Genomic DNA, 22,107 nt, shown 5'->3' on the forward strand with positions numbered 1-22,107 from the left:
TTTCGCAAACAGAATCAACCCATGTATTTTCATTGCGTTTTTAAATAGTCGCATAATACAGTGCTACGGGCCAGTGAATCTTCGAAGTTCGGGGTGGTGGCGGTGTAAAAAAAAAAAAAAAGACGCATCAGCGCCACACCAGTGATCACGAATAACACCGGTCACAAACTCCCAAGCCCCGCCGCCCCACTCGACACCGACACGACATACGACAACAAACTGCACCAAAACGCCCCAAAAGTGAAGGCGTCTGCTCCCGTCGCTCCCGTACTACAGCTATAGCGGAAGTGAAGTGTTGGGCGGATGTCCTTTACAAGAATATAAAAACAAATGCTTTGCGCGAAGATCATTTCTATTTATTATTGAATACATAATGATAAAGTTCCAATAATCTGTTTTTCTATCTGATTCAAGGTAGTCGGACTGCTCATAGCTCTGGTCGAGCATGAAAGCAGCAAAAAAATTAACTTTTTCATGACCGGTTTAAGATTTATTGTTAATAGGTCGTTATTTTTTGCAACGGACGAACATTGTAGATTTTGCCTCTATACTTTTGAAGTGCAAACAGTTCTTACATGCGGCTGTCCATTCGGTATTACGCGGCCTGGCACTTTATTTAAAAATTAAATAACTTTGTTCACTGTAGTGGCCACTATGCAACAAAGGGCTAGGTTGTCTCCATCCGTCGTGGCTGCGGTCGGACGCAAAGGCCGACCTCGAGCATCGCAATAATTGAAAACGAGCGTGCTGGTGACTAAATACGAATACTACTTGAAAGGATAAACGCCTGTTCACACACTTGCGACCTCTTAGATCCGAGTGCCTTGGAACCTCTAATATCTCTTATGACGAGAGGCAACACTAGTGCCATCTATTGGGTAGCAGTGTAAGCTTGGCGGTCCCGCATATTTTCTATTCCCCTCGCACATTATCCTTTCTTTCTCGGCTCGAAAATCTTTTGTCAACGTTATAAACGGGCCTTTCTCATAGGTGTTACGCATATATGATTTCGGAAATCCCGCAACATTTTCGCTCTTGTGAAATGGAGTTCCAGGGTCACCGCATAGATGGCGCCACCGTGCCAGTGTGTCCTCTCGTCCTAAGAAATCTTAAGAAGTTTCAACAGGTCTTGCTCTCTCGGTCGTACCCGGTTGTAAGCGTGTGAACGGGCCTTAAAACATCGAGGACGGGGACGGAAACAGGACTTCTTTCATTGAGCAACACAAGACGGTTCCCGGGTTCCTTCTCTGTTTCTCTCTTGCATCCTCCCTTCTCGCCTCACAGGAGCGGGTCTCTGGTTGTCTCCGAGCGCTGTGAGTTACTCCCCGCAGAAAGGGGGAGGGTCTCTCTCTTTCCCGAATGGAAAGGGGGCATTGAGAGAGACTTTGCTCCTTTCTGCTCGTTGGTCGGCCTTGAATGTGAAACGAAGAATTAGCGTGACGGGGGTCGCAACTCGCAACTGGCAAGACGCTCACTGTGGCGTCTTTAGACGAATTCATTTTTATTTCATCGACGGGAATCAGCGCAATGCCAGAGTGTCAACCGCGACGATGCTGGTTAAAGAATGCGACGATTCCAAGTTTCCAGCGTTATTTTTACACACCGAACTTGTAGTTCCCAGCTGATGATAAGTGACGGTGGCGTCACTAGAGCAGGGGGGGAGGGGGAAGGGACCGCTCCAGCCCCTTCGTCCTCCCCCCTCCCCCCTCCTCTAGACAGGGGGTTGCGGCGGGCCACCGCCGCTAGTGCGGCTAACCCAAGTGACGCCACTGGTGGTCAAGATTTGCGACCCATAACGTCACGGCGAGGCAAATCCTGGTCGTGACGTCACGAACGGAAACCATAAGAGGGAGTCAGAAGCCGTAGTGTTGACTTTTCCACGTGACAGTCAACGCGGGTCCCATATTGGACACGATGCGCTGTGTCAGCGTTCAGCTGAGATTCGGGTTCCGACTGATTGAACGCGGGTTCGAGCCAAACGCTGACGTAGCACTCTTTTCCACTACGTGCCAAGCGCTGGTCCTCCTCAGTAGCTGACGTAGAACCTTTATCGGCTAACACCGCAATCTAATGGACTCTGAAGCGATAGACACGCCACGTCCGGCGTTTCTCGTGCTGGTTGAACTCTAACGCTGCCGAAGTGGGGGGAAGAAAATATAAAAATTCTATATATGCCATGGTGAACAGAACAGCGCACAAAGAGACAAGGACAGAGAAAAGTAACATGCACAACATAGGAGCGCTGTTCCTTTTCTTTTTCTCTGTTCTTTTATGTTCCTTTTCTTTGCCCTTGTCTTTTTGTGCGCTGTTCTGTTCACCGTGTCATCATACAAACTCAAACAACTTACAACACTTCTGCTCTCTATATATATGCCGATTGGAAGGCGCTAGAGTTCACGATATTCGTGCAAATAGTTATGCTTTTTTTCTCGACTACATTTTTTATTTGTAGTTATGCTTAAACTATTTACTTCAATTTTGTCGTCCCCTATATGTCATATTTCAACGTGGCAACCGTCACACGGAGGTGGTCTAGGTGGTGTTGGTTGTCCCTGCTACGTACGCGCAGGCATCAGGGTCTGCTGCAGAGCCCGTTAAAACTGTTCGACCGTAACATTACACAAACCGTTTAAATGAACACCGGTAGAAATTTGCAACGTTTGTGATTATCCTGTCGATGGTCAGGAGGCTGGGGTATTTTTTTAGAAACGTTTAGACTACTTGCATCACAAAGTGTGTTAATGTGAAACGGAATGCGAATTCCATCTTTGCGATTGGCCAGCGCCGGCCCTCCCGCCTTCCTTGAGAAGTGGAGTGAGATTTGTGAATTCGGCGGCAAGTTTCAAGTCGGCACGCTCGTCTGCTGATGACGCTCGAAAGCGACAGCACCCGATGAAGTACTAGACCTCTATTGCCACTGAGTTGCGAAAGAATTCAGGTTGATGTTTAAGCCCCTTGATGGCACTGAATTTCTGAAAGGATCTACGAACAATAAAGGCACGCTACATTGTTGTCGAGGAGGCGTCGGCGGTCCGGAAGGGTGGAGAGCCTGCGCATGGCTCGCCTGCTGTCAGTCCTGGTGCAGTGGGGCAACATGGATGTCACTGATCCTAAAGACGGAAATTGAAGACCCTGAAAAAGAAAATGCAATGTGCTGTCATTATATTAATAAAGGAAGTTCTACGGTGTGACACGTTCTCTCGGAATTGCACGACCCCTTAAAGGGGTACGGAAAGAAAAATTGAAATATTTAAATTTCGTTCGGAAATGAGTCAAGCACGACGAATAATAATCGTAAATGATAATCGCACGTCTGTATTTTGAACGACTGGCTATATTTTTCGTTCCAAACGGTGCACTCGAGCAAGCGCTCGAACATGGGCGTACCAACCGGGGGGGGCAAGGAGGGCGCTTGCCCCCCCAGTCCTCAGAGTAAACAGCCGCCACTGGGCAGGGCAAACACTGGCCGGGGGCGCCCAAGGGATACCAAGAGCACCGCCCACCGGTCCTGGGGTGGGGGGTCTGGTTTGCCCCCCTAAGTCAAAAACAAGTTGATACGCCACTGCGCTCGAAGAGAAGCGAACGGAGAGCGCGATACGTCATGGGATATCCGGTGCAATCAAAAACAGAAAAAAAGGTTACCCGCATTCGTGACGTAGCAAGGGTAGCGTGGTTATGAGCTTTGTCCTTGGTGGCGTTGTCAGCGAACGTTGTGGTGGTGTCAGCGTGAGGAAACTTGAAAGTAACTTTTGTCCAAATTTTGAGCGACCGGCTAATCTTCTAGGGGGAAAATGGCTGTTTCCCGGGTGCACAAACGAGGGTTTGGTACAATGCGCGATTTGTGAGTTGAGGAAAGCTTTGAAGGAAAATGTTGAATTCCGGTGCTGCTCCGATGGATCTTGCTACGTCATGACTACGTAGCAAGTTCCCCAACGTTGCTAGATCACCTCCCAAATAGGCTCCACATGCATCCACCAGGTGCACATTGAAAGATCGTTTAATTAGCTTTAAAATTCGTTTTCTTCTGCCTTTAAACGAAAGACTGGTATCTTCGAGATTATGCTGCAACTTGCAACACATTAAAGTTTAAAAATGAGCGCTGGAATTTTGTTTCCGTACCCCTTTGACGAATTTTCTAAATTGTTTTTGTCACGGTTTCTTGAGCGCTCATCCATGGTAATTACCCTGACTAAAAAAATAAGCGAGTTTCAATTGAAATTGTAAAGGATCCGCTCAATACACCGCGTCGGGTCTTGACTGAAACTCAATAGTTTTTTTCTCATGAGCTACTACTGAACCTCCACCAGATATTGGCCACCGAGTTGTACCGTAATAAATTTTTTAGCAATTGATTTCTACAGAATTTTTGACAATAACATTTCAATAAAATGTTTGCATTTGTGTTTCAACGGAATTTTTGCAATTGAGTTTCAATAGAATTTTTGCAGCTAATTCAATATAATTGTTTGCAACTGCATTTAAAAAATCCTGCACCTTGTTGGGAATTTTCATCTTATAATTCCTTAAAGCAGTGGTTCTCAAACCATTAATGTCTCGCGGACCCCTTGTGGAGCGGCGGAGATGATGGAGGACCCAGTTCACGGTGAGGGGAAGGGAAAGCTATATAGGTCAATTATGATAATGATTTAATAAGTGAATATAACTAAGGGCTGGGTGTGAAGTACACTTCTCTCGTTAACATACACACGAGAAAACTCACCCAAAAATCGGAACGTTTCTTTTCAATTGGATAAAATACAACTTTTCTTGCAGGGCTTTGCGGACCCCAAGAATGCTTTCGCGGACCCCCATTTGAGAACCACTGCCTTAAAGCATGGAACATGGAGGAAACTAAGCCCATGAAGGAAACGAACACAATCATATAACACTCACAACACACTACTCGCACTCGCCTTGACGTGCCTTATATACACTATAGTTAGGGTTCTGCGTTTTCGGTTTCTATTTTTTCGAAATTCGGCGTACTTTTTTCGGTGTTTATTTTAAAATTAAATTTTCGGTTTTTTTCGGCGTATATTTATGCGCACAAAAGTTTATCGGCTTTTTTCGGTGAATAATAAAATAAACACCAACGGACACCGGATCGGATGATCCTTGTAGCTCTGATATTTGTGATCACTCAAAGAATAACGGCACAGGTACATTGAAAAAGAAATGTACACTTTATTTGGCAAATGTGTGCAGCTTTAAAAGAAACAAGGAAAAACCTGAGAAGCACGAACAAGTCAGATATGAAGCCTATGCCCGAAAAACATAGAACTTCACCTTCTATACATCAGGATTACGTTATCTTATAAGTACACCCAGTAGGGTGACCACCCGTCCCTCGACTCGCGGGATCGTCCCGCAATGAGGGCTCGTGTCCCGCGTCCTGCAAAAAAATCTCAAATCTTCAAAATGTCCCGCATTCCACACTGTAGTAAAATTCACTCTGCAACTCATGGTGCTACCGAACAGCGGGGCACGGGGAAGCGCGGAGCTCGCTGGTAATCGTGTAAATCGCAATGGTACGCCATTTTTCTATCCAAGCATTGCGGGAAGCGACTGTCGTTCTTGCAGGATAGCCGACGCGCATGCTCCGTTGTGCCTCTCCCTTAGTAACAAAATATTGTAAAAAAAAAATTGCTCACTAAAAGTGTTAATATAAAATATGGTAATTATTTTCAAATCGTTGTTTCAATGCGAAAGGGTTACTGCGGATTTTTTTTTTAGTGAAGGCAGCCACACAAGGCAAAAAGCCTGCAACTCACGACGGTCGAAAAAGAACATAATGTCAAAAATTTGTGTAGGACCATGACGATAAAGGTAAGCGCTGACAGAAAACAATACCCCAAAAAAGGTATACTATTATTCCCATTTGATGCATTGAGTTCTGCTAGAGTCGATGTTTATGTTTTCAACTTCGACACATTTACAAACACATTTGGCATAAAAATTTATATCACTGGGAGTGAAAATTATGTGACCTTATTGCTTGATTGAATACAATTAGCAGGTGTATAAGCAGCACAGGATATTAAATCCGTTCACATAGCCTCGGTTTGTGGTGTGCATGTTAAAAAATGTCCTCTACCACGGCATCCTGAAAGCCGAACAGATAGAACTGTGTTAATAAATTTCCTGACAAAGGGTGGAAAGGAAGGGGGGGGGGGGGGGCGGGCTTTGTGTCCCGCATTTCGCTAGCAGGAAGGTGGTCACTCTAACACCCAGATGTACGTTCCCAGGTCCTCCTCGTTGAACCGCACTCTTTCTTTCCTGTTGTTATGGCCCTGAGCTTCGAGAATGCCCTCTCAACACTAATACTTGACACTGGCAGGCTGAGGAGAGGAAGCACTGCCTGAGCCAAACTCGGCCAATCAACCAGTTGTGACCGCCAAAAGAGAGACGGTGCGATTTTGTGAACCTCAACACAGCATGCAGAGCTTGCATCAAGTTAGTCTTCCTTACAACGAGTTCGAAAACACGCTCGTACATGGCGAAGTTATGGGGCATTTCGGACTTCACGTTCTGATCGGTGATGCGCACATTAAACCAAAACGTCGAGATGGCATCCGTGTATCCCATACATTCGGACACGTTTCGATAGACACTAGGGAGTTTTCGTAGACCGCGTTGCCCCCTCCGCTAAGCGTTCCGCAACGAAGAAGTTGCTACTGCGCCTGCGTGTCGACAGCCTTGACTGTGCAGTTCCCCCTATCGTAGCGGGTTGCGGAGGGCCTTGCGGGACGGCGAAAACGATCTACGAAAACTCCTTACTGTCGTTCCACGTTTTCGCCACGGCTCTGCGGTATACGACTGGAAGGTCAAAGTGACCTTTTCCGGTTAAAACTGAATTTTAGAAAATTGATTCGACGTACTTTTATCGGTTTTAATAAAAAATGACGAACCCAAAAACTGACCTTTTTCGGTTAAAACCGAATTTCCAAAAATGAATTCGGCGTACTTTTATCGGTTTTTATCGGTTTAAACCGAAAACTCCGAACCCTAACTATAGTATATGAAAAGTATTCATTTGGCCGGTTGCCACCACAGTTTTTATTCAGGTCATCAGTATCGTATTCCCACCTCGGAAGTCTGATAAATGATAAACAATGTTTCGACATCATTGGACACTATCGCTTAATAAAAAAAAATCATTGGTGCAACCAATAATCGTTCGGTGCAGTCGCTAAATCAACAAAAGCGATTTCTCACTCTAAAAACAGCCCGTGCGTCTAGTTTCCCGCACAGCACTCGGAGAGCCAATCACCGCAACTTACGGAGGCAGCTCAGCGAATGACGATGCCAAAACATGTTTAGACTAAAAAACGCAGTCTTGAGTTGCGACATTAATCAATGCAAAACGCCACGCTTGCATTGCTTAAAGTTACAACTCAGATTGCGTTTTTTGGTCTAAACGTATGTTTCGGCATCGTCATTTGCTGAGTTGCCTCTCTAAGTTACGGTGATTGGCTCTCCAAGTGTTGTGCGGGAAAGTAGACGCACGGGCTTTTTTCTAGAGTGTAGCAGGTATGTTATCGCTTCTCTGCATAGCACCATCCCGCAGAAGACGAGGCACGGTAGTTCCTCGCTTTAAAATATTTTATTACTTCTTTTCTTTACGAAGTGACTAGTAGAACAGGCTTAATGTAGTCGCTATAATCACTGACAGAGTGCAAATGGCATGGCGTGTCTTTAAAACACCCGGCCTTCGGCACGCGCTACATGCCTTCCACCATGTTTTGACAGCACGAGCGCGCTTGATGCGCTCGAGATGTTGAAGCGTTTTTAAGGGAGACTCAAGCTTGAAGGGGGAAGACAAGTGAAACCCAACCCTGTGGTTCTCGCCTTGCCAGTGACCTTAGAGTTATTATAATGCGTGCTAAGCTCTCGAAGGTGTCAAGAGTTTTTTATTTCATTTCTTGCACTAATGAATCTGAGCGAATTTTCCTAGAGTCATAACTGTACTCATGGTTACTTGCAGCTGTGCCCTTGCTGGGTTCCTCAACAGCAAAGGGCGCAAACCAGCTGATGTAAACTACTCAATGACAAAAACTTGTTTGAATGAGGAGACAAAGAACTGTCAGTCAAGTAGAAAAACTCAAGTGCATGTCCAGTGAATAAGCTCAAAATAATGAATGACAAAACTCATTTATATATGTAATGATTAAACTTAAAATATTCAATATTGAGCTCTTAATAATGAAAATCATTTGCAGATGGAATAAGTAAGTTCAAAATAATTGACATTGAGTTCTTGATGATAAAACTCGTTTGCATATCTAATGAGTAAATTTAAATGAGTATATATTGAGTTTATAATAAGCAAACACAATTGCATCCTTAATAAGCCAATTCAAATGATTGAATATTGAATTCTAAATGAGCAAACTCAATTGCATTCTTAATGAGTAAATTCACAAGAATATATACTGAGTTCTTCATGACAAAACCCAATTGCAATCCTAATGTATAAATTCAATAGAATCGATATTGAATTTCTTATGACCAAACTCACTGGACGTTGAGTTTATGTTGAGGTTTAATTGACTCTGGGAATACATCAGAAACTCAATTGAAACTCATTGATCATTTTTGCAGGGGTAATAGAACAGCATTCCCAACAAGGATATGGTCCTATTATGATCGTTGTACGAAGTTATCGAATGAACAGGGCACATTTTTAAGCCCAGAAATTGGTACAAAATAAAAAAAAGTGGTTGGGTGGTATCTAAAAGAAAAGTGAAAGCCGTTTACAACTCCCTGTAACGCCGAATTAGAGCGCAGCTCTTGAGGAGGAGGAGGGAAGGGTACTGGGGGGGGGGGTGAAGTGACCTGGGGGGTCACGTGACCTTGAGGGGTCGCGTGACGATGCCGATGATGTCATTAGTGACGTCACTGATGACGTCATCAGTGACGTTGACGATGCGGACTCCGATGACGTCATCAGCGATGATGACGATGACGATGCGGATGTCGGTGACGTCATCAGTGACGTCACTGATGACGTCATCCGTGATGATGACAATGACGATGTGGATGCCGTTGACGTCATCAGTGACGTCACTGGTGACGTCATCAGTTATGATGACGATGACGATGTGGATGCCGGTGAGGTCATCAGTGACGTCACTGATGACGTCATCAGTGATGATGACGATGACCATGCGGATGCCGATGACGTCATCTGGGAGGTCAGGTGACCTCGGCGGGGGGGTCACGTGATCCTGGGGGTGGTCACGTGACCTCAGGGTGGGTCACGTGACCTCGGGGGTCACGTGAGCTCAGGGGGGTCACGTGACCTCGAGGGGTGTCACGTGACTTTGGGGGGTCACGTGACCTCGGGGGTGTCACGTGACCTGCGAGGGTCACGTGACCTCGGGGGGTCACGTGACTTGGGGGTCACGTGACCCTGGGGAGGGGTCACGTGACCTCTGGGGAGGGGTCACGTGACCTTGGGGTGACCTTGGGGGTCACGTGACCTTGGGATGACCTTGGGGGTCATGTGACCTTGGGGTGACCTTGGTTACGCCGACGCCGACGGCGACGGCGACGCCGCTCAAGCCGGGAACGGGCCCCTAAGAGCTGCGCTCTAAAATGACTTGAGCTATTCTGACGACTCAGTTTAAAAGTCGGTGAAAATGAAGGAATCATAAATGGAAAGCAAGACAGAGAGATCGATACGCTAAAAGTATGTGTTGTGCTGCACCCCCCCCCCCCCCTTTTTCCTTTCTTTTGAGTGCTTTTAGCGTGACGTTTTAGAGCGCAGCTCTTAGGGGCCCGTTCCCGGCTTGAGCGGCGTCGGCGTAACCAAGGTCACCCCAAGGTCACGCGACCCCCCAAGATCATCCCAAGATCACGTGACCCCCAAGGTCATCCCAAGGTCACGTGACCCCCAGAGGTCGCGTGACCACTCCCCAGGGTCACGTGACCCCCAGGGTCACGTGACACCCAAAGTCACGTGACCCCCCGAGGTCACGTGACCCCCCCCCCCCCGAGGTCACGTGACATCCCCCGAGGTCACGTGAGCACCCCTGGGTCACGTGACCCCCGCCGAGGTCACGTGACCTTTCCGATGACGTTATCGTCACTGATGACGTCACCGGCATCCGCATCGTCATCATCACTGATGACGTCATCAGTGACGTCACTGATGACCTCACAGGCATCCGCATCGTCAGCATCACTGATGACGTCATCAGTGACGTCACTGATGACCTCACCGGCATCCGCATCGTCATCGTCATCATCACGGATGACGTCATCAGTGACGTCACTGATGACGTCACCGACATCCGCATCGTCATCGTCATCATCGCTGATGACGTCATCGGAGTCCGCATCGTCATCGTCACTGATGACATCATCGGCATCGTCACGTGACCCCCAAGGTCACGTGACCCCCCAAGGTCACTTCACCCCCCCCCCCAGTACCCTTCCCTCCTCCTCCTCAAGAGCTGCGCTCTAATTCGGTGTTACAGGGAGTTGTATACGGCTTTCACTTTTTTAACCAAACCGGCTTTGTACTTTTATTACTTTCACTGTTGTCACGTTTCTATGCCAACGTACGTGTCCAAATAATATCGAGTCTTAGTAGATCGTTCCGACGACTCCGACTCCGAGAACTGATTCTCCGCCGCCGCCTTTGAACATGGATTGTATCGTTATCGCATATCGTTATCGGGAATATCGGAGGTATCGGAACGATCTACTGAAACTCTCTAATAAAAGGGACCACGAGGTGATTTTTCGCTTCCGCCTCCTTAGCTTTATTTTTTCAACTCAAAGTCGAAATGAGAAATCACGTGGTCATGAGGCCCTCGGGCACCGGATGCGGACACCGAGCTTCCGCGCTGCTTCTTAAGCACACCATGGAACTTGTAATTTGAAAGTGATGGCAAGAGCCCTCACAACACTCATGGACCGCGAACGCGAATCCAAATTTTCAACGGATTGATTGTTGACGAGCGCATACGTCCGAGAGACGCATTGCTCGTGTCCAATGCATAAGCTGGGTTCCACTGACGTGCTTGGGCGCCACGGATGCATCACAGTGGAAAAGCGAAAAGCTTTCGAAGGAAAGCCGGCAAGACATAATCCGCTATATTTTCTACTTTCCCCAGCGAGAAACAGGCTTTTTACTTTCTTTCTTTTGGTCCACTGAACGATAGGCGTTCAGTAATATGCCAATATAAAATCATTTATCTCAGCCCAAAATTTAATTTATAGATTCCATATTCTCTTCAAGTACGTATTTGTAGCATGAATTCTGAAGTTCTTCCTTCAAATTTACAGATATTTTATAGTTTTTATGTACTAATCTTTGACTGCGAAGACAAATTCGAGTAATCGTTAAGCAACTGATATCATATGATATCGGCTACGACGCTTCAATGGCGCCATCGTATTCTATGCGGCCCGGAAAGAATGAACCCAACACCCTTCCATGCACAGGTTCCATGAAAAATGACACTAAAAATCTACAGTATCTATATTTTTCGAGGAACACGTTTGCAAGTCCGGCTTCAGGGCGCCGCCATCTTGCTTGGTTGGGGTGCACTTGGACGCGTCATAATCTGATTAGCAACCGTTGCTAAGACGTCGTAATCAAATTATGGCCGCGCCCAAGCGCACCCAACTGAGAAAGAAAGATGGCGGCGCCCTGAGACCAGACTTGCAGACCTGTATAAGCTTAAGAAAAAACAACGTTACGTATATTATTGGTTGAAACGTTCATGTTAGTTGGTTTTCCGGTTAGGTGACTCGTTCAATTCACCGTTTTCTGTAGCAGCTGATAGCGCGTCACCGTAGCTACGACAAAGTAGAAGCCCAGCACGGCCAGCGGGCTCAGGTAGAGGGTCCAGTGAAGCCGCCTGAACACCAGGAGCCGGAAGTCCGAAAGCGCAGAATCGTCTCCGGTGCAAGGAGCCACGCGCAGAGGGCTCAATCCGATTAACCTGAAGCACAAAAGAATACGCGTTTTGGGGGCATTCGTTGAGGCCAAATGAAAAGAAGTGCGTATTATAAGAATGTCAGGAAATATGCAAAAGACTCGGTGAACTTTCAACATCTTGAACACCCGAGACTTAGGAACAAAAAAGTGGACAGCACACGCACAGCTCTCAATGTGTGTGTGTGTCGTCCACTATGTGTTTTTCTTGTCCACTGTGTGCGTGTTGTTTACTTTTGGTTTCGAAGTCTGGGTGTTCAAGATGAGGAGTATTATATCCAAAATCAAATAACGACACTTTTTTTTTTTTCAATTGTGTTTTTTATAGTAATAGCCCCTCCTGACTACGTCAAAAATATATATCGATTTTTGTCTTCTTTTATGCGGAATATATTGGACATGGAGATCTTTTGTCCCTAACACTGATAGCAACTCATCTGGCAACACTTATCAAGAGCAACGCCGAGCGTGAAGTGGTTCTGTGGGCTGATCGCGGGACTTTTTGACCGCTGGATTTTTATGTAGTTGTCTTGTTGTACTGTTTGTTACTGTCTTATTCACGTGAGGAGAGGAAGGTGATTTTGTTTTAGCTGTGTTAAGCTCTAACATAGAAAAGTGAAAAAACGAAGTAACTTTGCACCGTTATCTATTCATTTATTTATTTACTTACTTATTTATTCTGCAACACCTCCCTGAAACACAAGCGGAAATCCGAGCCTTTCTGCCATAAATGTTAATTTTCTTGTAAAGCGAGCCCACTTTGCTCTAACTACTTCACGTCTGATGAAGAGAAGCGAATATGTAGATCTTTACTGTGTCGGTCACTTGTGTAGGGAGTTAAAGAAATATGTATCCGGGAAAAATAAAGCATTTTCAGCATGAAAGGGACGAAACTGCGCATACGATATCGCTTATATTGACGCATTCAGGTCCATATGCCACTGACAAGTGTTTCATTGGTCAGAAAATTAAATGCTTATGATTTTCGTTCGCATGCTTATTCCCTGCAAGTGGCAGGAGGCAACTGTCGGTGAGGCCGTCGGAAAAAATGGAAACGCGGAAACATGTGTTCAGGCGGCAAAAGAAGAGCAACGGAGTCATGAAGTGGTACAAGAAAAAGAGTATAGAGTGCATTGGTTAAAAAGATGACATCGTGCTTTCATGTATTCTTACGTTCCTTGAGAAACGCTTCTATTTTTTGCCTTGCTTTGTTTAGCAGCGCCTTGACCACCTCGCATGCAGAAAGTACGTGCAAAGCTTTCTTGTCAAATCAATTTTCTTTTTAAATTGCAAATCTTGCAGTTTTTTTAAGAGGCATTTTTTGATGCGTTTTATTGTCAGATACTTTTCATTTCTTTGCATTAACTTTTTTACAGTCTTAGAAAGCGCAAGCTGAAACAACAAACTGAGAACCGGTATCCACTTTGAAAGGAGAAGCTTAAAAAGCATGTGGTGCGACGTCTATGTTGCCCTGAAGTCGGAACATTTTCTTTTTTTTTGTGTGGTTTTAGAAGCAGCTCGATACACCTCACCTCTGAGTTTTTCAATTGCTACCGCCTACTCGCGCTTGGCACTGGCATGACTATATTCAGGCACGCTATTATGATCACATAAACTGGGGAACGCGTTGGTTTTTGGACAAAGACGGCAGAAAGAATAACACACTTTAGTCGAAGGGACGTGGACACTTATATTGCGGGTGCCAGTCAAAGCATTTTATAGGTGACCAAGCAGAGCAATGACGCCACACTTTTGTTCACATGCTTTTTCTCGCACTATAAATTTTAAAAAAAGACAAAAAAACGTTTCTTTACACGGGATTACTTGTACCTCTTAATCGTTTCTCGGTGATTCCAGCTAACGTTGTCGGCTGGTTCACACAACAGTGTTCTTGTGCGTTACGTATAGATGCTTTACACACGCGCCAAATTACAGCCGCCATTGCTGACCTTCTCTTGTCTTACCGAGATGCCGAGCAACTGAAACGGTAGTTGACGATCCTCTACAAAGGCTGGTGCTTTAGAAAAGGACCCAGTCGAATCTAATGTGGTAATAACCTGGCCTGCTATGAAAATGATGAAGTGAAATAAACGAAATAAGAGGAAACAAAAACTGAATGTCAGTTATGGCGGCGACCATGCACAGCTGCTGCAAAGCGTCTATAGACCTTTTCACTCTCCGTCGCATGGGCGCTGCCATCTTGGAGTCACACGACGCGGCCGCCATAAGGTGGCTTCAACGCGTCGCTCCGCTCTCTTCTCCACACCTTGGCGAAGATTCCTGTTGCTCATCACGTCTGTTGCCTTACTCTATAAAGCGTCATCTAAAGCTTATATTTTCTGCCTTACTGCATTCTAATATTATGTACATGAAAAAATGGTTAAGGTGCAGGCGAGCTGGTGTAAGTTATACATGATGATTGAAACCTGAGACTGTGGTTTGAAAAACGAAAACTCGTGAAGGAGGAAGAAAAGGGGACAGACAAACGTCTCAACTTCTGCAGTTAATTTTACGAAAAGTTTTGACTATTTTCACGCCGGCAGGCCGGACACATGTGTGTGCGAAAATTGGAGGGGGCGCATGAGTCAGTACTGATGCAGATTGAGTATGTAGGGGACTCTAGGACAGCACGAGGGTTCAACGGCCAATTTTTTATGACAACTTAGGTTGGCTCAGGAATAATCATCGCATGAAGCCACTATGTGTTCTTCTTGGAAGCATCGTGCTTTGCCTTTATAAGAAATTGAAAACAGTTGCTTTTGATTATACATAGTATATATAAGGTATACGCGACGAATGTTTCACTTTCATTTTATCTGATGCTCGGAATGATGGTAACCTCACCATCAGGTGATTTGTTTGTTTATAATATTACGCCTAAATGCGTTAGATGTTTGTCATTTTTGCGACAGAAACATTAGCTAAATCGGTTTATCTATAAATTAAAAAAAGAGAAAACTACAGACTGCTCGGTCACATGTCTACAATCATTCAGGAGCTTGAATTATTTTCTTCGCATATCTAAATTTAATCAAATTAATTCATTTGAACACAAAAGTAGGGACCTTTCGAGTAAAAAAGACTCACAGACAAATTGAGAGTGCCTAAAACCCTTGTAACGCAAAAAAAAAAGGTCGTTTGTATGGAAATTATTCTAGTGCAATGTTGTTGTCGATTGCAGGTAGGGATTTACTTTCAGCGGTTGGTGATGCCGAATTCTACAAAGCACATTTGGACTGACTGTCTTTGTAAATTTACAAACAATCGATTATAAACAAAGAAACAATAAAGATTTCTCTATACAGGTCCATGAAGTAATGACTGGCATCTTCTGGACGGTCACTTGTCTTGCGCCATTTAGCTTCACTGGTCAATTTTCATAAGAGATAAATGTCATACTTCACTTTGCGGGCTTGACACTTATATCCTGAGCTCGCCGTAAGCAAATGTAGGTATAACAAATAAGTTATTTCTTACTTGGCGAGGTTTGTCAAATGCTGTTAATACTCTGGCGGATGGGAGGGCCGATTTCCTCCACGGCCCAGAATGAACTACCGAAATATTTCTCGAGTACTTAATTACTTTAAAGAAAACAAGCCGAGGCAATATCACTTCTTTTTAGATTATCTGCGTCACAATATGGGAGTCGTTTCAAGCCTGCTAAAGTCTAAAAAAATTGGTGTCCGCGAAAGAAAAAAAAAAGCAGCAAGTTCATATGTTTCTTTTTTTGTGTTTTTTTTGCAACTTAGCACATTATTTATCCAGGTTGTCGATCTGATATTTAACTATGACTTTAACAAAAATGTCGAAATTAACGACGAACGTGACCAGATTCACAATAAGGTGTTTGTAAAAAAAGTTATTAGTTTTTACTCGAAATCACTACGTAGCTTTAGAGTGACTGAGTACCGCTGTTTCATTGGTTGTGTGCTACAACTAACATATCTCTACCACAAAATTAAGCGAAAAGGAGATAACACACCAACACAGCGACGAGCTCGCTGAAACGGAAACCAACCAAACTGAAGCCATCCAAGGGCGGCGGGTAAGGCAGAGCCCCCTACCCATAGGCCTGGTAACTACTCTTATAAGTTACCGAAACATTCGTGTCTCGAATGTCAAGTGCCAGACAGATGCCAGACGGTGACTTGCACGTAAGTTTTCGTGATTTAAAAAAAAACGGGGCTGTGTGTGAACCAGCCTTGACACCGTGCTTTTCTCGCGCCAGCTTAGACAGGCATGCGGCGTCCGTGTAACTGTGCAACTACAAGGTAAACAGCTGTCGATGAAAAAAAAAAGAAAAAGAAAAGAACATTCTGCAGGTAGAGAAGAAACAACGTACAATTACAGGGGCTTTAGGCTCTCCAAACACAAACACAAAGTTGGGGCCGAAGTTTACGGAACGCGACGAAGTTTACGGAACGCGACTCGCGATGATGACGCAGCGCCTTTGTCACCAAAGTCCAGTCCGCGCGTTCCGCGAACTTTCGGCTTCTACTTTTCGTTTGTCGAGTCTACAGCTCCATGCTCGTTTTGCTCCTAGCGGAGCATTACTAATTCCCCTCTTTATGTGGAGAATCAAGATATATGTTGGTGCATTTTAGATTAGGTATGCGTTACCTTCAGAGTTCAAAAGCCAAAAGCACCGCTTCTTACTCCGACAATCAAATCTTGTAAGAACCACTTCGCGCGGCGGAGAAACAACGCGCAAAACTTCCTTTTCATTTTCTTCTATTTTTTTTGTTTGTTTTAATTTTTATATTATGCAATACATCCTAGCCCAAGTACATTTTTTCAACAGGCAAACACTTTTAATGCGATAGATTTCTTTAGCTACCCCACCCCCCCTTCTCCCCCTCCTCCCAAATTCATGGAGCTACCTTGCCTCCTGTGCTAAATTTCTGCTAAATTTACCTGAAAATTGACGTCACGTGACCTGTGCCTTAGATCAGTTTCCCCGCTAAATTTGGCGGGACAATTTAGGTCACGTCACCTGAAGTCCCGGGACGTACAGACAAATTCAGGTCCCCGCTAAATGTACCGATAAATTGACGTCACGTGACCAATGTACCAATTCAATTTCCCGCTAAATTTAATGTAAAAACTCATCGCGACCTTCAAATCATTTATTAATCAACAACGTATCGACGATAAATCAACGCAACGGCATTTTAATATGAGATCACTGTATGGTGCACGATCGGCACCATGTCCATCGATCGTCATCATCATATCGTCGAAGAATGAAATAAGAGTAAGGATGACTTAGAGGTCGTCCTAGACGTCGTTTTTGGCGTCGTCCTCTAGGACGTCGCCCTAGATGTCGTCCTTGATATCGTCGGCCTGGAGTCCTTAGACATCGTCACTGACGTCGTCCATGGCCTCGTAACAAAAGGAGGCAAACATAACGAATGCTATATCGCAATTCGTAGGCAACCAACAATAGCGGTTTCTACAGCCATTTTTAACACAGAAGGAGTCCAATGGCTAGCACTAACCGTTTCCAGTTTCGCATTTTTGAAACGGAAGGCAGTCACGCAGGTAGTACGCCAGCGTTCAGATAGAGCTCGTGTCCTAGAGGCAACGTCTTGCTCGAGTAGAGCCGAGTTACTCCGGCGGGTCACATCACGTGATTAAACATAAAGGGCGACGCCAGTGGCTCGCTCTACTCCCACTACGCTCTAAACGAACGAGCTCCCGATCTTTTAGCGTCGCTGCCGAGAATGCGCGCTGCATAACCACTCTGCGTTGCCACGGTCTCTGCCGCGATACTGCGTAAAAGGGAGATTATGTTTTCACCTGGCTTCGAGGCTCGAAGGAGGAACGAGTCCCTGTAGGTAATCCAACTGGTAAGCGTAGAGCACAAGAATGTGGGCAGCGCTGTAGAGCATCAAGCAGGTACGCAGCAGTCGGTAGCCTTTCGCCAGGGGCAGGTGCATGCCGAGGCGCGTGGCAGTCCCCAGGAAGACCGCGAAGTAGACGAGCGACGAGAGCGACGCTTGGAGCACGCCCGCCCCGGCCATCAGAAGTAGAACCAAGAAGTCGCCCATGACGGCGGAAGGAACTCGCCATCGACGTTGAGGAATGGGACGAGTCGTCTCATCCACCACTGCCGAAAAAAAATAAAAGGCCTTAGACTCTATACAACGCGTGCGAAGTCGAGCATAAGAAATGTTGAAGGATAATATTAGAAGAAATTGTCATACATCGTTTACATGCTTTGGCAAACCACATGTTTCCCGCATCCATATCTATAGGCCTAACTCATATAGCCTGTGGGTCGACACAATGTCGGGGCGCGACCCTGATGCAAAACGAGACCGTGTGCCCTTGTGAATGGCCGTCTCGTCCTCCTTTCGTGTCCTGCCACCGGCACACGCACTTCGGGAACATTCATACTTGGTCGAGTGCACTCCTTCGGGGGTAACTTGTTACCGACACCCAGACGGGTTCCTCTCTGCTCCAGAGTGGGTATGACAGAGCACAGTCGTTGGGTAACAAAGAAACCTACACCATTTTGCTATCATAAAGTATACCAGAGCTAGAGCGCAGAGAATGTAATTGCTCAGATCTTAAATGTATAAGCGATATTTTGTTCTTTTCCAAACAATAGGGGCGCGAGCTACATATGCCTGAAAATTCTTTGTTGTATTTTGTTTTATCTAATCTATTAAAGTCTGAAAATTTCAGTAAGGCATTTCTGTATTGGATTTTATTGACATAATTTGCAGTCGTCCATACATAACACTCCACGTGTTTCACACAACGGTGTATAGCAACACGATTGCCCACCTGGCCTGTTGGATACCAGCAGGGTGGCTGCGCTGGTGAAGAGCACCGCAAAGTCGAGCGCCAGGAGTCGCAAAACCTCGAGCACGTGGAGGTCATCGAGTCGGTTGAGACCGATCAGCGATACTAATCGCTCCGGCATATGACACCTGCGTAGCACCGGAACACAATGTTATGACTCTATTCAGGAGAACCTGAGTGTATCCCTTTTCGTGTAAATAAACATTTACATTGTCATCATGATGCGCAATGCTAAAACTTACACCTCGGAGATGCAAACATATTCGAAGGCCAGAGTTTTAAGACAATGCTGATAACGCAATGAACCTCTCAAGGCGTTTCAATATAAAAGCGGGTCATTGCTTTTTTTTAATTCGTTATTCACGCAAGCAATAGTGAGCTTTTAGTGCACCTGTACGCTGACAGTGTCTAGAGATTCCTTCTCTTCGCCACATTGTTTGGTGTATCCTTTTCTCGCGAACACGCAGGGAACTTTTAATGCAGTCTGTCTTCGAGGAGTGAGGAAGAGCTTCACTTGTCCCGCCTCCAGCGTGAGCTTCCAACCTTCGACGACGCTTTGACGTCTCGTGTGCCTCGAGTTCGCGCGCTCAGACAAAGCACGACGGAAGGTGGGCATTGCGTGCTGTGGAAGCCGGACGTTTGAAATACACACCCTGCCCCTCTAACGCTGTCAGTAACTATAGACCCCACATCTATGCTGTCAAAATGCCACAAGGAATCTGCGATAAGTGCGTTTTTAAATGTCACAGCCTTAGCTGGACGCAAAGCTACGATCTACGATTTTACAAAACCTTTCGCACGACAGATTAAAAAAAAAAAGTAAGAAAACGTTCAGCCTTTCCCCTCTCGTGAAGAAGGAAGACCAGCGGAGCTGTACTCGATACAATGTGCGCTTCCTGTTCGTCGTCGTCTGTTTTTCACGCTGTTTCCTACGATGAATTCCCACCAACGCGCCCAACTATCCATTTTTCTATTACAGCTGGAAAGGTTGCCGCCATCTACGAGCGACGGTGGAAACCATACTGGTTGTGTGCTTGCCACCGTCGCTTATAGATGGCGGTAGCTGTCCTGGTAAGTTTGTGTCGACATACCGGACACGATCCTCGGGAACCTAGCCCTTAACAGCTCCGCTGTAAAAAAGGAAAGATAGGGCAATGAGACAATTCGAGTTACTCACGTGTTTCTTCCCAATGCAGGCCTTCCATAGGTCTTTGTAGACAATAGCACAGCTTGGTAGACCACTTGACAGACGCAGAAGAATGAGCTGACCGCAACCACCAGTTTCATATAGTAGAAGGCCTGCCCTGAGATGCCATTCAACTCATCAAAGTCAGTCCTCCAGTATTTTAGTGTTTTCTTTAAAGACTTATATATTGGTATTTAAATGCGATTGCGTTCAACCAGATTCTTGTTTTTACTTCATACATTTGACAGATATAATGTCGATTTCTTTGAAGTTCGGCTCTCGTAATACTCGCGTCACTGTCATTAAAACTCGGCACTCGGTATTACAATATCAATCATTACTTACACGCATTTCTTTTTTTTTTTTCTCAAAATTTACTGTTGCGTTTTGAGGTCGCCAGTGATCATGTTGACCGAAGTAAGCAGGTAACTTTTCGGGACGGGTATTTTCTAATCCAAGCTGATTTTCGAAGCGGCATCCATTTTCTTAATTGCCGAAAGAAATATTAGTTTGCTAGCTAGAAAATTTTCTCAGGTCTAATAAAATCGTTTGTAGCTATTTCTTTACCTCTGCTTGTTAAGTAACAAAAAGTGCAAAGACTCACGAGATCTTGTAGAAGCTGGGCCGTACAATAGTGGACTTGCCAGCAACAACAGCAGGTACACGAAGGAGAAAATATTATACCGAAGAAGACCCGCTGCGAGATAAAACAAAAAGTACGGAATACGTTGAATTGTTGAACAATGCCTCTTTCAGTGTGCATTGATATGAGTGGAGAATAGAAGTAAATATACTTTAAGTCGATATTTAAATCAGAGAAGGTTTACTATGAAATTTTAAATCAAACCTTTCCCGCAAATATAATCCCGAAAATATTTTTGTTGCTTCAGTATGTCTGTCATATGATGCTTTTTATGAGAATTTTGTTTTGCTTTAATCAAATAATTACCCTGCAAGCAATATTTATATCAGGCTCGACATGACCAAAAATAAGAGCTCTGCTGAGTAAAACGGAGCTTGATTTGTACCGTCCACTTGTTCGTCAACTGAATAACGTCGTATTGAAAAAAAAAAAAAAAAAAAACTATAGAAGTTTTGTTTTATTGCACTACAGTCAGAACGCGAAATAAAAATCAAATAAAGATTTTTACCTCACAAAACAAAGATGAAGTTGTTTTCGATCTAGTAGGGCAGGTATTAATTACACCAGTAAAAACTTGTTAATTAGACTTTAAATTTACAGCAAATATTTTCCCCGTATTATCTGTGATTTAAATTAGAATGATTTAAATCAAATAAAGTTTATTTAAATCATATAAATTTAATTTATCTGATCAAAGAAATATTGAGTTTTTTTTTTTTTTTTTCTCTTTGACATTAACTGAGCTGTCTCAAGTTCCTGTCACCAAACACTGGCTAAGTAGACCCTGACTTTTCAGTATGCGCTTGTCCTTGCGCTTGGGCAAGGCAGAAATGACTGATGAACTTGAGCCTAAATCATCCATCGATAGCGGACAACACAGGCGTGACGAATACGGGCATTGCACGGCGATTAATATGGTAAGTCTCGATGGACCGCTTTTCATCGCGCATGTTGCAAAGAACCTGCGTATAGCTTGTGTAGAAACCTGTCAACCTAAGAGAAGAAAATGGCGAGAGAGCTTGACATAACTTAATCTGAGACAGAGCAGAAAAAGGGAGACACTAAAAAGAGAGCCAACACGCACCATTTCCCTCTTTTTTGTGTTTTCCTTTCCCTTTCCTGTCTCAGGTTATGTCAAGCATTCACCAGCTTGCCTGCGTCTTTGCCTGCGTGCTTACCCCTCTTTCACATGATGTGAGAGACGGTGGTAGAGCTCTTAAGCTAAACACGTAACATCTATTCTCAGTCTTGTCCGCGTAATTGGCGTGACTTTTACTGGCATGAACATATGATAACGTGTCAGGAATTAAGCAGTTCAACTTTTTCTTTCTTTCATCTTTGAGGTACTGAGTGTGAGGGTACGGTTTATGACATAGAAAACGCTTCTCGTCTTCAGCGCATGAAAAGAGTATAGTCGGTTTTCTGAGTTTTGATTGTTCAGTGCCCACACAGAACCCTCCTGTTGATTAAGAGTTCCCTTGCAGCTGGAAACAAAGTCCGAAGAGCTTTCTATTTTGC

At 44.8% G+C, this 22,107-nt stretch overlaps 1 protein-coding gene across 1 annotated transcript in view; it reads right to left on the reverse strand.

Annotated features, from left to right (window-relative positions):
• Positions 1–22,107, reverse strand: part of LOC121835786 (piezo-type mechanosensitive ion channel component 1-like) — a 57,980-nt gene that overhangs the window by 1,533 nt on the left and 34,340 nt on the right. The window contains exons 4-9 of the mRNA XM_042290283.1: positions 20,551–20,643; positions 19,938–20,064; positions 18,743–18,888; positions 17,750–18,059; positions 11,777–11,957; positions 3,007–3,132 (exon numbers count right to left, since the gene is read on the reverse strand). Coding sequence (XP_042146217.1) covers positions 3,007–3,132; positions 11,777–11,957; positions 17,750–18,059; positions 18,743–18,888; positions 19,938–20,064; positions 20,551–20,643 — 983 coding nt within the window. The remainder of the gene's footprint in view (positions 1–3,006; positions 3,133–11,776; positions 11,958–17,749; positions 18,060–18,742; positions 18,889–19,937; positions 20,065–20,550; positions 20,644–22,107) is intronic.

Source organism: Ixodes scapularis, unplaced genomic scaffold (assembly GCF_016920785.2).
Source record: "Ixodes scapularis isolate PalLabHiFi unplaced genomic scaffold, ASM1692078v2 PGA_scaffold1__304_contigs__length_218370807, whole genome shotgun sequence".
NCBI lineage: Eukaryota > Metazoa > Arthropoda > Arachnida > Ixodida > Ixodidae > Ixodes > Ixodes scapularis.